Here is a 16,840-nt window from a genome sequence, read left to right as displayed (position 1 = left end):
CCTACACCTGCTACCCACTGCACACACCCTGTCCTAGCGTGCCAAAAGCAAAGATGTGTTGCCTGTGAGTCAAGCTTTAAGTGGGAAAGGTACACATGCATATACTGGTAGTACAATCTGGAACAGTAAATCCAACACATCTTAACTGGTTCCTGATACAAAACATATGTTATAACTGCCATCAACCCTCATGACATTGAACTCATGTCAGAGTTCCCGTGTGCCGCCCATGACTTTTACTGCTTGATAAGCATTCAGATGATATCACATCCTTGTGCACAACATCAGTGAGTGGCACACAACAAAAAGGACGTAGATGTCTGTTTTTCACATCCTTTTACATTGTAACTTTTAATTAAAAAAAAGGGAGCCATCTTAAAGACAGGGTGTTAAGATGGTTTCACCCTTGATTTATTCTAATGCATAAGTATTCCTTATGCCAATATGTAAACTGAGTACTGAGTGACAGCTTTAAGAAATAAAGAAATTTACAAAAATGAAGATAAGTGAGGGGGAATGAAATATTCATGTCATGTATAGCGTACTAAAGCTCTTGATTATTTAGTACTTGATTTATGCATGCATTGCGTATTATGTTGGAAAATGATTAGTGAAAAGTTACAAATAAATGATGTAATTAGTTGTTCATGGTTCACATGTTGAGGTTTAAGAAATACATTTAATAAAAAAGCGAAACCAAGGGAGGGTGGAAAAATATAGCAAAATAAATTTTAAAAAGATGCAGATAGAACAGACATTTCCTACTTCATGGCTCACAATATGTTATGTGTTTGTTCCAAGTCTAAAAAGAACCACAATTTCGGCATAAAAGGACACATAACACAAGTAGACCATTTGAGAGCAGAAAATCTTCTGGTGCCTTGGGGTCTTTGAAAGTATCATACAGATGTACCATGCAGAGAATTGAACATTAAGTACTTGATGAAACGGTAAGCACTGCAGTAACATAAGGACAGCTTTGGCTAAGCTGCTCGGAAAGAAAGCTGTTTCTTTTTTTTGACTAGTATTGCGATTAAACACACTTTGAACAAGGAATGTTATTTTTCCAGGTTCCAGAAAGTAAGCATTAACGTTACCCTCTCATGTATTGAGGATTGGGTTATTGTTAAGAATAAAGATAAATAGTAACTCTTGAATAAAAGGAATAGATCATTCTATATGTTTCCTTTCACTAATTGATACTCACACATTCAATACATAATAAAAGCCCTTGCAAATAGATTCCTACCAGGTGTAAGAAAACAAACTCAGTTATGACAAAATAACTTACTCTGTAGAACATATCATGCAACATAGCTTTATTTCAAAGAATGCTGCTACTGCTTTTCTTACTTTATTAATTCAGCCTTATCTTGGCTGGAGCCATACTGACCTCTGCAGATCTCCTCCATGGCTACCTGGTGACCTCCTACATTGAAATCCTGAGCCTCCGCTGGGATACATGTGGCTTTGCCTCCACCTATTTTGACATCTATGGTATAGATATGACTTTCAGTTAGGACCCTTATATAAGGAAGGGCATGACACTATTTAAGTGAACAGTAATATATCACAATACAACAGTAAAATATAACAGTATAAAGTAATAGAGGTCTATTTGACACCTGGATCTGGCTATTCAGCTTTCCATGTCCCACCCAAAACCACCTACCACCCTCACTTAGTGTCCGGGAATCGGCCATGATGCAGCTGGGAGCTTCCTCTCAGTAACCAACCCGCCTGTATCCAATCAAGTACCCAATAGATCCACAAAAGAGCGCTTTGGTGGGGCAAGGGCCATCTACAAATCTAGGGTCAAACGTCAGCAGGCACTTCCATAGGTCCTAGCTGTTAAACAGTTTCAGGGAAATTGTGGCTAGGATCTGGTCAGGTGCAGGGCAAGGAAAACAGAGGTTCAATGAAGAAAAGAGTTAATCCAGGAGGGTCTGGTACACAGGGGATGCAATTATACCCTTTTTGGGAAAGATACAACAGGGAAAACATATTGAAATGGAGCAAAAACATTCTGTGCAGGCCTATGTCTAAGACAGGAGGGTGAAATGATCTCCCCAACAAAGAAATAAGAGAGAACTATTAGATTATACTGGGGTAGAGAGTCATGGAATGGAAATCTTGGAAATGCCAAGGAGCATCACAACATCCTTTGAACAAATGCAAAATAAGCTTCCAACTTCCTCTACAGTAAGCTACAATGACTTGTGGTTAACTACAGTGCAGGCTCTTCCACAGCATGGATTTTTCAAAAGCGATGAAAACACTCATATAAGTACTTACGTGAAGAAGAATGGAGCAACCACTGTATGTATAACAGCAAGAGAGGGATTGTAATAACCCTAATAAGGTGTGTGTCAATTACACAGCGGGTCCCCTAAGAACTTCTCCATCATCTTTTTTTGTGTATATGTCATAAAGCATATCAACAAATGTCTTCATTACTTGTTTTGGTTGTTTTCATATATTGTTTGGAAAAAAAGAGTTGTATAGATCAAGAATAAAATATCTGAAGCGTAAACATTCCTTTGCAGACGCTTAAGATTTTATCCTCAAACTTTCAAGTTTGAAAGGTTTGTGGGTTAAGTTTATGTTGTTTTGAGAGCTGGTGGGAGGACTAATTACAACACAGCTCAAGTGTCAATTAATAGTAGATGCAAACGTTCCAACTGGATTAATTAACTGGTACTAATCACAAGAGACGTCTTGCCTTCTCCGAGATAAAGCAGTTGTCAGTCTGCAGGGTGCTCTAGTAGTCAATGTGGATCTGTTTATTGCGCCTTACATCTATTAGATCTTCTAAACAGAGTTGGTATTCACAGTGACTGTCCTGCTGGGAAGCAGGGCAGATGGCACACCAATGCTCAAGATGCTCTAGGCTGGTTATGAAAATCAATTGCTTTTCATGTGGCACCATTGTCTCAATTTCCTTAAACAACCTGCTGTTTCGATGTCCTATTTCATCTTATTAATTAAGTTAACGCTCTTAGAACTTCCTGTGGGAAGTAATTAAGAAGTTTTTGTATCACTCACTCAGAATAACATTATTGATTGTTTTCCAAACAGGAGGTTTAGACATTTTTTTTTTTTACTGAAGTTGAGCTTTAATCAGTTTGTTGATAAATAATACTAATAGTTGTTTGTTTAAAAAAAAAAAACAAAAAACCCCATCTAATTATCATTGAAAAAGCTCATTATACCAATTAATTTGGTAGATAAAGTGCTTGCCATTAAGCAATACGCTAAATTATTTTGAAAGAATCTGCTGGCCACTGTTAGTATCTAATGTAAGCAGCAGAATAGCGCAGTAATGCAGGGATACATTGATTAAGAGGGTGCAAAAGAGCCAAAACTAGAATTTAGCAGACAATCGTACATGAAAACAAAGACTTGCTTTAGTTTGCCTTGGTATACATGATAAACACGTTAATGCATTATCCAAAAAATGGATAGCAAGAAAGTAGATGGAGTAGATGCTGAATTTACTTTTTTATTGTTCTTTACTGTTTATTGTTCTGTTTTTTTTCCTTCTACTGAAGGGTGCCTGCCATCTCCTATATTCATTTTTCTTCCCCTATAATCTCCCTCAAAGTAATACTGTATTTCTTGCCCTACTAGTTTTCTTTCTTAATAAAGCAGGTTGTACAAGGTCTTCTTGCATGGAAGATGAACAAAGATGACTATTGAACAGATGTTTTAATTGAATTCATTGCTGGTTGAGTGACAGCAGCTCAGCCGTTTAACCATTAGTGTTTATGTCTCTGCAGGCTGCCAGGCTTTTGGCAGCTTAGTCCCTGACTCTAACCGCATATTGGTTCTTAACATTAATCCCTTGGGAAGTTGAGAGGCTCTTCAATTAATGAAGGAAAAAAAGAGCAATTTGGCATTTCATTCTTTTTAAATATCATCTATTAAAACTCAATTAATATTAGAACTCAACTAATTTGCACATTTTTAAAGTAGTCAACGCGCACTTTTGCATCAGTGTACAGATATTAAATAAACACTACGCTCTCAAAAAGCAAAGCCCTTCTTTAAATATATAAAGGGTTCTGACCTATTCAGGTGGTCAAACGTTATTAGTAGTTATGGTGCAGTGAAATCCAATGGAAACATATTTCCAAACTCTTACATATAGGAATCAGCAAACATTTGATGGACAGCAAATGCAGAGTTTTCTTGCTTATCTTTTAATGTACTTTATTTGTGAAACAGTCTAAGAAACATACTGGGGTTAATTCAATGCTCCTGACTACATTTGGCTGTAGTCTAGAAACGCATGTGGTGGAATTGGATAATGTGGCTGATAACAATGAATCATTTGCGAATAAACACAATGACCCCCAATGACATTACCCCCAATAAAAGTAAAAAAACAAGTGAAAAAAACAAAACAAAATTAGGGCGTACAGGTCACAGTTTTCCTTGGGTACTGAAAAACTACCACTGCACCACCAGTATTTATACTCAAAATTCCCACTGAAGTGTGGCGCGAGCCATGCGAGAACTTTCAACCTTACTCTAATGACCCTAACTAAGCAACAAGAGCCAACTATATTAACCCTACCCCTCCAATCTGTTACATGCCACCCTGGGGACTTTTGTATAAGTGCTCCAGGGCCCCAAGCTCTTTAATCTACCTTTGGCCAGAGATTAAGAAAGCTAATGTTTCTGGATGAGCGAGGCTGTTCAAAGCTCTGGAAAGAAGTGAAAAAATGAATTACAATTCTTACAATAGTCACTATTCATCATTTAGACTTCTATTAAATGACTTATAGTTTTGTTTAGTCCCTGTATGATTTGGCAAGTTGTTGTGCTGCAACTAAATACTACGTTGTCTTTGTAACATATGTTTGTTTGATAAATAGATTTTGCACATAATACATGGCCCTTGTTCTTCTTTTAGAATGTAGCGTTTTTATGATGCTATTACTAATGTCATATTTCTTATCTCTTTTGCTGCCTGAAAAAGCATTCCGAATGTTCTTTTCAGATACTAAAGTAAAAAGACACACGTTGTTTTTGCCTATTAAAATGGAACATTGTTTAGCTCCTTTTAATGTAAAAATGTTACACCATGTTTCAAAGAATCATTTTGATCAATGAATACCCTCTAAAACATAACACTTTTTCACCAGCTGGAAAGGGCACATAAAAACCTTTTGACAACTTGACAATGAAGACCTTTTAACAAAAATAATTGCATGGAATCTCTCCTTTTAAGAGCTTCTCTTTCCTTTAATATTTTATTCTGTCAGCAACATATGGCAGAATTAAGAAGTTCTATATTTGTCATTTTTACTGCCGCTGGAGGGATTTCATCTTCGTAGTCTACACAATCCATGCTCTTAAAAATTGACGCAGTACTGCTGAGCTTTTTATTATACATAATTATCATACATAGTATTAATTAGCTGCTTGCTGTGGATCTCTGGCTGCAACTTACTTTAAAAAGACTAAAGACCTAGGGGATAGAGTGTCTTTCTACTTTCATAACTGTCTTCCCTGGGTATGAATAGATATTTTATGCATATTTTTCCCATAGGGTGTAGCATGTTGTAGACAAAAACACTTCTTTAGTTTTAGCTTATGGTAAAAACTATACTGCGTGTCTATGTTTGTTTCTGAAATCCAAACCAACAGTGGCATATTCTGGCTTAGGGTCAGGATCAGGTGCACTCAATGAGCTCAGTAGGGAACAGGGGCCGACTGATTCAGGAGGCAGGGGGCAATTGATTTTATACTGCACATAATGAGTGAACAGCTTTAAAGAAAGATTGTGGGCAAATTAAATCTGTGAGATGTGATGGTGTGAATAAGTGTGTTAGAGTAAGTGTGTGTAAGTGTACATGTATGATTGTGTGCATGTATGTATGCTAGAGTGAGTGTGTATGTATCAAAGTGAGTGTCTGTGTGTTGGTTATAGTAATTGTGTATGTGCTAGTGCGTATATGAGTTATTGAGGAGGGCAAGCGGCCCCTGGTTGTCACTAATGTCCAGCTGCTAGTAAGAAGTCCTCACTCTTCTGAAAGAACAACAAAAATCTTACACTTTACGTTCAAATATGTTTCTGAAATATTTAAAATAAAATGAGCAAATATGAAGAACGTTTCATTTGAAATCTAAGGTAAGTTTAAAGAGCCATTTACTAAACATTAAGAAAACCACAGTATGGAGATTTTCCCGTAGCTTATACCTAAAACGTAGTAAGAGGCAATCAAACACCCAAGGTGACATGTGAAAAATCCAAACCCTAAATAAATGTGTCCATCTTCATATCTTCAGGCCCACTGTAGAATGTCAAGCACCTTGGTTATTAGTAAGACAGTTTCTATCTCACCTAAAATTTGGGGGCATCAGAGGTCTTTTCCTCATTTAGGACCTACAAAAATAACCAACTCCGGGTTTCCTTTGGCTTATACCAAGAACATATTTGGTGCATCTAAAAATTGATCATAACCTGTAAGGTTTTTAAAAATGCTATACATTGTGGCAGGTTCATATATTACTAAATATATTTCAGTTACTGTTACTATATTTGTCCACATCTTTTTATAAAGATCAGCAATTACGTCACTTGTAATGTATGAGCACGTGTATATTTCGAACGACAAAGAACCCTGGTTTTGTTTAATGAAAATTAAGCACGGACTATATTTGTAATTGACTGAAGGTAGATGGCACTTTGCATTATTAATGCAGAAGAGCATATGAAAAATAAAGTTGTCCCCAACAGGTTCACCCCTCTTGTAACTTTCCTGAATCCTCCCAAGCCCTCTGCAAACCACCATCTGACGTGAGGCCCTTGCAAGAATCAAAATGCTATTCAACCTCATTTGGACTTTGCCAGATTTGCAGGCAAGTTTACTAATAAATAAATAATCTTAATAATAATAATTAATAATAATAATAATACCCTTCACAACTCATCATTTTAAATCTTTACATTTTTTTATTATTTGACATTATTGTATTATTAATACATCCATTATTTTATGGGCATATATATTACAGGTAAGCTAGTTCCTTTTTTTCTGTATCGTTAAATAGCCCTTATGTTTTCTGTGAGCTTTGACCAGAGAACTTGCGTAAACAACGTGACTCACAATTTACGCCCATGCTCAACCAGACAAATGCGCTAAACAGTGATGCCAAGTTCATTGTCCTGTGCAGCTGTATTAAATGAAATGCAGATTTTCACTTCAACACCTATAAAATCCTGTAATTACAGCAAACAATACAAAATTAAGACCCAATTCGGTATGCGAGTGATTCTGGAAACCATGTTGTCTCTGTAGCCTGCAACATAGCAATTATAATCATTATTAAATAAGTCACAACAGGTAGCATTTTACTATGGCAAGTGTAACAATGCTAATTGCCCGCTTAAAAATATATAAACAGAATACAACAAATTTAGCCTCAGAACACTTGCTTATTTCATTTGTCTGTCTTCCAGCTGTGCCCTTCAGATTGTTTTAGTTTTTTTGTATTGCGGCCCTTTCTTTAACAATCATGCCATAGTACAGTTAATTGCTTTTGGAATGACAATTTGAAGAGCTTAAAAAATGCATTTTACAAATTACCTTCCATTAGTTTTACCCATTTTCCCTATATTTAATTTGGCAACGTAGAGGCCAGCCATGTTTAATATTGATTGGGACCCACCATATGTAATTAGTTAGTCCCAGTAACAAGCACTTCACTATTTAATGGGCTACCCGTCCTTATTTAGATTATACATTGGGGGACGCTAATATATATTTCAGCATATACAATAAAAAATAATCAAAATGAATAGAAATGCTTGAATTCTAACTATACAGTGAAAATAACTGACTGCAGTTAGATAGTTGTCTTTAAGGAAAATAAAAGTAGGAGCAAGGCATTGGCTTCTATATGAAGCAACTGGTGATCTTACACTGTGACTTTGGCAAACCTAGCCTGGACTCTTCTGGTATCTTCCTTTTAGTCACACAGATTACAAAGCACATAAAAGTTGAATATTCCACCCCAGGATAGAAAATGCACTAGGCGAATTGTATTTTTGGAAAATGTGCTAGCGTTTTCTATGCAGACCACTAGATGGCACTTGTTTAACATAAAATACATAGTCATTTCTTAGTCATTTTTTTAAATCTACGGATGGATTGCCTCTTTTATATCATTATTTTTTGTGTCTTTTTATTTTACTCACCCCAAAAACATTTGATATTTGTTTATATGAGAATTGTTTATATGATATGTGCCAGTCTTTCTCAAGGTAAATAAGAACAATTTCAAAAAAAAGCAGAACTCACATTGAGGATCCTTGGTCGTGTCCTGTGGTCAGGATAGCTTAATTGCTATAACACTGCTGAATTTCCATAACTGCATCATTAACATCTATGACTTGTGTTAGAAAGCCTAATCACTCTATGAACTACCATGATCTTACTGAAACCCTACATAGTATCCAGTAACTGTGTTTTAGTTCCCAGTAACAAATAACCAACCACTGTTGCTGATATCAAGTACTCTTCACCAAAGGTGATATCATATAAGAGGAAAACTCCAGCCACAGATATGCGGGGAAAAGGGATATGATGTTGGTGGGATTGAGCAGGGAGTTTTAAATCACTTACTTCACCAAGAATCTACCTGGGAGGCAATTACAATCAATCATCTTATATAGCTGAAGTCTAGTTATTGATATGGTGATTGCTTCTGGCTCATCACTGCTTGGGTAACCCTGACTCATGGGATTATTAACCACTTAAGAAGCATCACTATTTTATGCTACAGGACCAAAACCAATTTTTGTCATTATTTAACCATTATTTCCCTCTTTCTCATTGAATGCACCCACATTATATATATATATATATATATATATATATATATATATATATATATATATATATATATATATATATACAGTCAGTTTGGTAATATTCCCTGTGTGTGGCTTTGCAGACACTTAAAAAATAAAAAAATGCTGTTTAAATATAAAAAAAATATCAAACATTCAACAGTCTTTTTGATGCTTTTCTATTTATTGTCTTACTAATCTACACAATCAGGTCTACTCATTGCTGACATGTGATTCTCTCTTGTAAAGAAGATGGCCCAGATTTGATGGATTCTTCTATTTCTGGAGCACCCTAAAATCAATAGGTCTTCTTGCCAGCTTTGCCGAGTTTTTCGGCTAACACAATCAAGTCTACTCATCGCTGACATGTTATTCTCTCTTGTAGAGGAGATGGCCCAGATTTGATGGATTCTTCTATTTCTGGAGCACCCTAAAATTAATTGGTCTTCTTGCCAGCTTTGCCGAGTTTTTTGGCTAATTTTGGCCAGATTTTTTTTGCGGCCTTCATCTTCAGAGATTTAGATGCAGGTTTCTTCTGGTCGTTGAGGTGTTTAAAGATCCACTCCAGGTAGAACTGGGTCGAGGTGTAGATTCCAGGGTTTTGCTTCTGGCCACAGCCGGAGCCCCAGCTGGTTATGCCAACCACAGCATAAAACTTAGTTTTGTGGTTTTTGCACATCAACGGTCCACCACTGTCACCCTGCGTGATTCAAAGAAAAGAAAACATTCCTTAATAAAGACTTTAAACAATTACCATTTCCCCGACTGTTCATCGGCCCAGTTTTATAAAACAAGTACTAACCGGGATGTTGAAAACATTAACAATGCATCATCACTGAGTAAAAAAAGACATGTGGGGGGAAATTGGCTTACCTGGCAGCTATCAATGCCTCCCTGTTCATATCCAGCACAGAGGTTGTAGTTACCCAAAGCTCCGTTATACCAGGTTGGGCTGTTGCAGCGTTCCACCGGAATCAGGTTCACAGGAGCTTCCTGGAGGATATCCGATGCTTCAGTAGCTGAAGAGAAAAAAAGAGTTATTAAATGCAGAGCTGGCCTCAGAAAACCTTGGGCCAACAGGAACCTACAAATGGACTCCGTGCCCTCTACCACCCCATGTGCCTCCCACCACACTTACAATGGGGCCACCTGTTCCCAAAGTCCAGAAAGGCAACACAAGAGAGAAATCCCTGGAAAGGGGTCACAAGGGAAAGAAACCCACAACTCTGAGATAAGGAGAAAGTCTATACATATGTACAAAATCTACGGCTAAAGCTGTGCTTACATCCTTCCTCAATGACACCCCAGCCTGCGATGTAGCAGTCGTCCATTTTACTCAGAATCGCCTGTTTGGCAGGGAGACACGCTGGCTGAGTGTAGTCGTCAAATATGATGGGCTTGTTCAGCTTAAGCAAAGCGATGTCGTTGCTCTCCGTTTCCGGATCATATTTCTCATGCTGAATCTTTTCTGTTATGGTACGGATCTGAACCTTTGTCCCCATCTGTGATAGTTGGTTGGCGCCAAAAACAAGTCTCCAGGAAAAATATTCACTGAATAAACCAAGGTACATTTTATAAGTTGTCTTACTTTTTCAAGCATTAATAAATATCATATTAACCAGAACATTTGTTTTTTTGTTATATCATAAAGGAACGAGCCCCCACATAAAGTCAGGTGTTTGAATTTCCCCAAAAATAGTCGTGTATTATGCAGATATTCAGGAAATAAGCATATCCATGGTTTCTCCTAAAGAATAGATGACTAGGGTTCTGGTTATGGGATTTATGTTAAATGTTTCTATTAAAAGATTACAGTTATTTGTATTGCAATACGCACTGGCTCCTGTCTCCTAGACCGTACTAATTCTGCACTTTCTGCCATAAAAAAATTAAGTTACTTACTTGCCGATATCCTTAAAACAATGGGCAGCTGTCAGAACCCACGAAGGATTCAGGACGACACCTCCGCATAAATGAAAATACTCTTTGGCGATTTCCTCCTGGATACTCACTGTCCAGGGCCAGTTACCGGGCTCCGCATCCTTTCCCCCAACCACGCGGGAGCCACGGAAATCCTGCACTAGGGGTCTGTTTCCACAGACTGAAACGGAAATGACAAGACATTTGAGAAACAGGAGATTTTGGTTTAAAGTAAAATAACACACAAAAAATAAATGTAAGTTACTCCACTATATTTTTTAAGAATAAAGTAAGATTGAATTTAGTGGTATAAACAGACTATTAATAATCCAGGGTACACATTTTATTAAATGTGATATTTTAAACTATTTGACAGTTAGACAACAACCTGTTTAAATTAGTACAAAGGATGAAAGGGGGGTTAAATATTTAATTATAATAGAATAAGCTGTAAAACTATAACACATCCATAAATTGCAATGTTAATGGTAACAATCTCTGCCTTATATTTTCCTTAAAGCTTCTGATGCCAAATTCTCTGTAATAAACTCACCTCCATCTTCAGAGCTCCCATAAACAATGAAAAGAGCCCAAATTATAAATCCGATTAGGAACAGCTTCATGGTTAGTGCTGTGCACTAAAAAGCTGTCATCTTATGCACAGACTGCATAGAATATGTGTACCTGTGTGTATTATGACATTGTCAAGGCCTCTACTAGGTCACAAAATAATGAATCTTAGCCAATCACAGGCACACATTAAGGATCAAGGCAAGAAAAATGCAAGAAAAAAATGTGCTTCTTCTCTATCATTTAATAAAAACTATTAATTTGCTGCTTTCATAATACAAAAAGTGATCATTAAATGCAATTAAAGGAAGTCATTGAAACGAGTACCCTGTGTTTGTTTGTTCTATTTACCCTTATATATATAAGTATTAAGCAATAAAGCATGGATCATGCAAGTTTGGGATCACAGGAATGTTCCTGTTTTTAAAAGAAAAGCAAATTTTGTCCATTAAAATAACATGAAATGGATCAGAAATACAGAGCAGACGCTGTTAATGTTGTAAATGACTATTGTAGCTGGAAACAGCAGATTTGTAATGAAATATCTTCATAGGCGTAAAGAGGCCATTTCTCACTCCCATCACTACTGTGTTGCAATGGCTAATTGATCGTTAGAGAACCCTTTTGCAATCGAGTTACAACTAGAAATTGTTCTAACAGCTAAGTACATTGTGTGAACGATTTAGTGTGTGTGTGTATATATATATATTTATTTATAGATATATTTATATATATAAATACACATACTCACATACTCATACACACATATTCATGCTCCCTTGCACTGAGCCTAACAATGGGGCAAATGGGGCAGTTGCTCCGGAGCCCTGGCGGTTGGGGCCTCACCTGCTGCAGTGTAGTTGAAGCATCTGTCCAGTACTTGGGTGGGTGAGGTGAGGGTGTAGATGGAGACTCACTTGCTGTATGGGGCTCCTCTTCCAGCAGGGGTATTTGCCAAGACACAGACTCCATTACAGGCATCAGAGATGGCAGAGTCAGTTTGCAACTTCCTGTCATGTGATCCTGTGACAGATCTACCAGTAACAAGCTCTTTCAGCAGTCACATGGAATAAGTTAAAATGGAGTCTTCATGGTTCTGCATGTAAGGAAAATGCAAGGATCCCCAGCCATTAACCTGCCACTACAGGAAGAGATGCTCTGCAGGTAGGAGCTGTCAGTGTGTATACTGCTGTGTGTGTCAATATATGTGGGGATATATCTGTATGGATGCACATGGTGGTCCTATTCTGCATGTATGTCTGTGTGTGTACACGTATGTCTGTGTGTGTACACGTATGTCTGTGTGTGTACACGTATGTCTGTGTGTGGGCATGAATATCTATGTGTGTGCATGAATATCTATGTGTGTGCATGCATGTCATGTATGCACTTGGTTATATGAGCCCATGCAGTAGCTCTTCATGGAGTTTTGTTGAATAAAAACTTGCAGCCAGTGCCGTTACCAGGTGACTGGGTGCTGGGTAGGTATGGCTCCTGCTCTTACTGAGCCCTATGGTAATGCTTTACTGACTCATTATTAATTATTTATTGTAAACATAAAACAAAAATGAATACATCAAAAGAGGGTCACATCATTTCTGATAAGCACTATTTAAAAGAAATGTATAGATTTAAATAAATAAAACATATATATATATATATATATATATATATATATATATATATATATATATATACTGTAGATAGGCTTGAAGGAATTAGGGGCACGGGTTCTTTTACCTTCTCTGCATTTGACCCATGGCAGCAACGTGGAATTAATAAGGTTTTGGCCGGTCTTAGTTTACAGACAGGTCTTGCTTGGGCCACTATTTTGCACAGAGGCGGCCTGATGAAGATTCATTTAGATGGTTTATGAAGCTGCTATTTTTATTCTCTTGACTGATGTAAAAATGGAGCGCTCTGGACTTATATTGGCATTTATAATCCAAGAAAAACATGGCTTACATCCCACCAAATAAGTTTTGAGTATGAGAAGTAATCTTCAACAGCAAGCAAGAAAGCTGACAATGTTCTGCGTAAAGTAGGTCGAAGCCAGCAGCAGAGACTTTTCTATAACTGGTTGATATGAACCACAAAACATGTAGTACCCATCAGACATGCACTTGTCTTATAGGGTATTGTTTCATCTTTCATCTTGAACCTTTAGCTTTTCTCCAACTTCTTCTTACTCTGTGACAATTAAGGGGAAAAGATATGGACATCACCATACCCGCTTCTCCGGTTCTCTGGCTCAAGACACGCCCCCGCTCCCGCCCATTTTTCCTTTAAATAGGGGTTTTCCAGCTGCCTTCAGCGGGAACTCTTACGACGTCAGCGGGAACTCCCACTAATGTCATGGGACCGACCCCCTGACAGTGTGCAGTCCTGGCCGGGTCCCACAAGGAAAGACTCCGCGTAGCCAGAGCCCAGAAGTTCCCAGGTATGGAAACTAACTGTGGCCTGTAGTGTTTGTGATTACCAAGGACTAGTCTGCTAGCAGTTACTGCCCAGTAATTCTACTAATACATGCTTAAGTCTAGGGCTGCAACTAACGATTATTTTCATAATCGATTAGTTGGCCGATTGTTTTTTCGATTAATCGATTAATCGGGTAAAAAAAAACAATATGCAAATTTTTCGTTTATTTAAAATAAAAACTTATAATTTACAATGGCATTTCACGATTCACCTTCTTATTTTACTGACATAATAATTAAAGCTATATTTTAACAAGAACCCAAAAAATACCAAAAAAAGCTTTACTAGTAAATATTCATGTAAACTATTTTTGCCCAGTTATGCACATCTCACCCCCAGCTTGCCTCTCTGTCCCAGAAATGCCTTATACCCCTATATGCTACTCTGCCCCTATATATATGCCTTATACCCTCCTATATGTCAGAGATGCCACTGTGGCATATAGGGGGCTATAAGGCATATCAGGAGGGGTATAAGGCATATCAGGGGATAGAGTGGCATATAGGAGGTATAAGGGGATACCTCCTATATGCCACTCTGTCCCCTGATATACCTTATACCCCTCCTGATATGCCTAATACCACTCCTGATATGCCTAATACCACTCCTGATATGCCTTATAGCCCCCTATATGCCACTGAGCCCCCTGATATGCCTTATAGCCCCATATATGCCACTGTGCCCTCCTGATATGCCTTATAGCCCCCTATATGCCTTTTACCCTTGATATGCCACCATGCCCCGATATGCCTTTTACCCCTATATGCCACTGGGATGCCACTGTGCCCCCTGATATGCCTTATAGCACCTTCATGCCACTGTCCCCCCTGATATGCCTTATAGCCCCTTTATGCCACTGCCCCCCCTGCTATGCCTTATAGCCCCTTTATGCCACTGTCCCCCCTGATAATCCTTATAGCCCCTTTATGCCACTGTCCCCACTGATATGTCTTATGCCCCCCGATATAAGAAAAACTGACATCACTAAAATTGTTTATTTATATTTATTAAATATAGACAAAAAATAAATAAATACACAATACAATATAAATATATATAAATAGATGGACAATAAATCAAATATTATAGACATCAAAAAAAACAAAAAAACAAATTCACATAATTAATAGATCCCGCAAAAATTCTACCTGCCCCACCAGGGGTTAATATATCAACAGAAGAAACACAGGGCAACTGAGCATAAAAATAAAGATAATACTTACCCAGTGCTGCTTACTTGTCCTGTTTTTCTTCTGTTGATATATTAACCCCTGGTGGGGCAGGTAGAAGTGGCAGCGAGATGAAGTAGCGAGGTTGCGCACATCGCGCACTAAAATCCAAATCCCCTGCAGGCGCTGCACGGGACCTGGATCCTCTCCGGCAGCCGGTAGGAGTCTGTGCGATGCGCGCAGACAGCCGCTTCTCCCCTCCGCTTCCGTTGGGGCTTCCATGATGGAAGCCGCACCGGAAGGTCACGTGACGCCGGGTTCAGTAATAGAAGCCCCGGCGGAAGTGGAGGGGAGAAGCGGAAGGGGAGGGGAGAAGTGGAGGATGTCTGCGCGTTTTGCACAGACCCTCACCGGGTGGCAGAGAGGATCCAGGTCTCCTGCAGCTTTGCGGGGGGGTCTGGATTCTACTGTTATAATCCGATCTCTATTTGAGATCGGATTATAGAAGGACGGGAGTTTTTCAGAGCGTTTGCCTTGAAAAACATAATTTTATAAATCGATAAAAATCGATTCAACTAATCGATTATGAAAATCGTTGACAACGATTTTCATAATCGATTATTATCGATTTTATCGATTCGTTGTTGCAGCCCTACTTAAGTCATAGATATCTTACATCTGAAACTAGTCATCAATGTATCAATGACACTTTTGCCCTATAATAATCTTGTTAACAGCCGGGTCACAATCTAACGGGATCTAGAATTACTAGATCAATATCACTATCATTTCATTAGATTTTTAAATTTAACTCTATACATTTGATTTAAATAGTGCTTATCAGAAATGGTCACATGACCCTCTTTTGATGTATTAACCCCTTCAGTCCCAGGGTTTTTTGGTACGTCAAACCCCGCAGCAATTTTCCCATTTTTGCAGTATGTCGGTTTAGCGATTATTCTCTTTTCCTGCGAATAGTGTACCCATGTAAACTATATATTGGTTTTTCAAGGAGAGATAGAGCTTTCTTCTGATACCATAGCTAGATGGTTAGCTGAAAATTTAGGATGTGAAATTTAGTAAAAACACCTAATTTTTTATAACTTTTTCCTCTGAATCCTCACAAAATTAGGTAAAGTGATGGAATTCAGAAATACCTAATTTATATAGATTTTTCCATACTTTCACAGCACTTTTAGGGAACATACTATAAAGTGTACATTATTCGTAGAATTTTTATGCTTATGGCTTAACGGATTTGGGGACTGTGAACGAGGGCAGGAGGGTTATACTGTTTAGATGTTGTGTTAGGGCAATGGGATGTAAGGGTTTTTATTATCTTTTTTATATATTTAAATTTTTTTATTTTATTTTTTGAAATGTTTTTTCTTTTAAATGGTTAGGGACCTCTTGAACATGTTATTAATGCCAGTGACATCACAATGACATCACTTAGCTCACTTTATTGTTTTTTTATTATTTATTCAATTATTTTTGTGATTTTTTTTTTTTTAATTACAAACCATTTTTTTCTTTGTTTTGTGTTTCAGCATGGGAGAAGAGTGAGAAACATGGTTTCTCACTCTCCTCCCTCCGACCCCCCTGCACCGATCACACTGATCTCTATGCAAGTCCCCACAGACTTTCAAAATGTAACAGTTTTCCGGCGTTCGTGTCGGAAGTGGTTACAGGAGATTGGGCACCAGAAAGCCAGCCATGTCAAAGGACAGCCTGATCTCCTGTGTAGCAAGAAGGGCAGGATGTACTGGTACGTCCATAGGGGATTCTTGGGATGCACTGGTTTTTTGGATGTACTGGTTAATTTTTGTTTTATTTTTAC

At 37.9% G+C, this 16,840-nt stretch overlaps 1 protein-coding gene across 1 annotated transcript; it reads right to left on the bottom strand.

Annotated features, from left to right (window-relative positions):
• Positions 1 to 9,299: 9,299 nt before the first annotated feature.
• Positions 9,300 to 11,406, bottom strand: LOC128473778 (acrosin-like). Its single transcript, XM_053456015.1, has 5 exons — positions 11,337 to 11,406; positions 10,766 to 10,964; positions 10,149 to 10,414; positions 9,737 to 9,882; positions 9,300 to 9,563 (listed from the first exon to the last, which is right to left on the bottom strand). Exons 1-5 carry the CDS (start codon positions 11,404 to 11,406, stop codon positions 9,300 to 9,302), a joined length of 945 nt encoding a protein of 314 aa, XP_053311990.1.
• Positions 11,407 to 16,840: the final 5,434 nt, after the last annotated feature.

Source organism: Spea bombifrons, chromosome 2 (genome assembly GCF_027358695.1).
Source record: "Spea bombifrons isolate aSpeBom1 chromosome 2, aSpeBom1.2.pri, whole genome shotgun sequence".
Lineage (NCBI taxonomy): Eukaryota > Metazoa > Chordata > Amphibia > Anura > Pelobatidae > Spea > Spea bombifrons.
The sequence above is the reverse complement of the archived record's forward strand: the minus strand, read 5'-3'. Positions and strand labels throughout refer to the sequence as shown.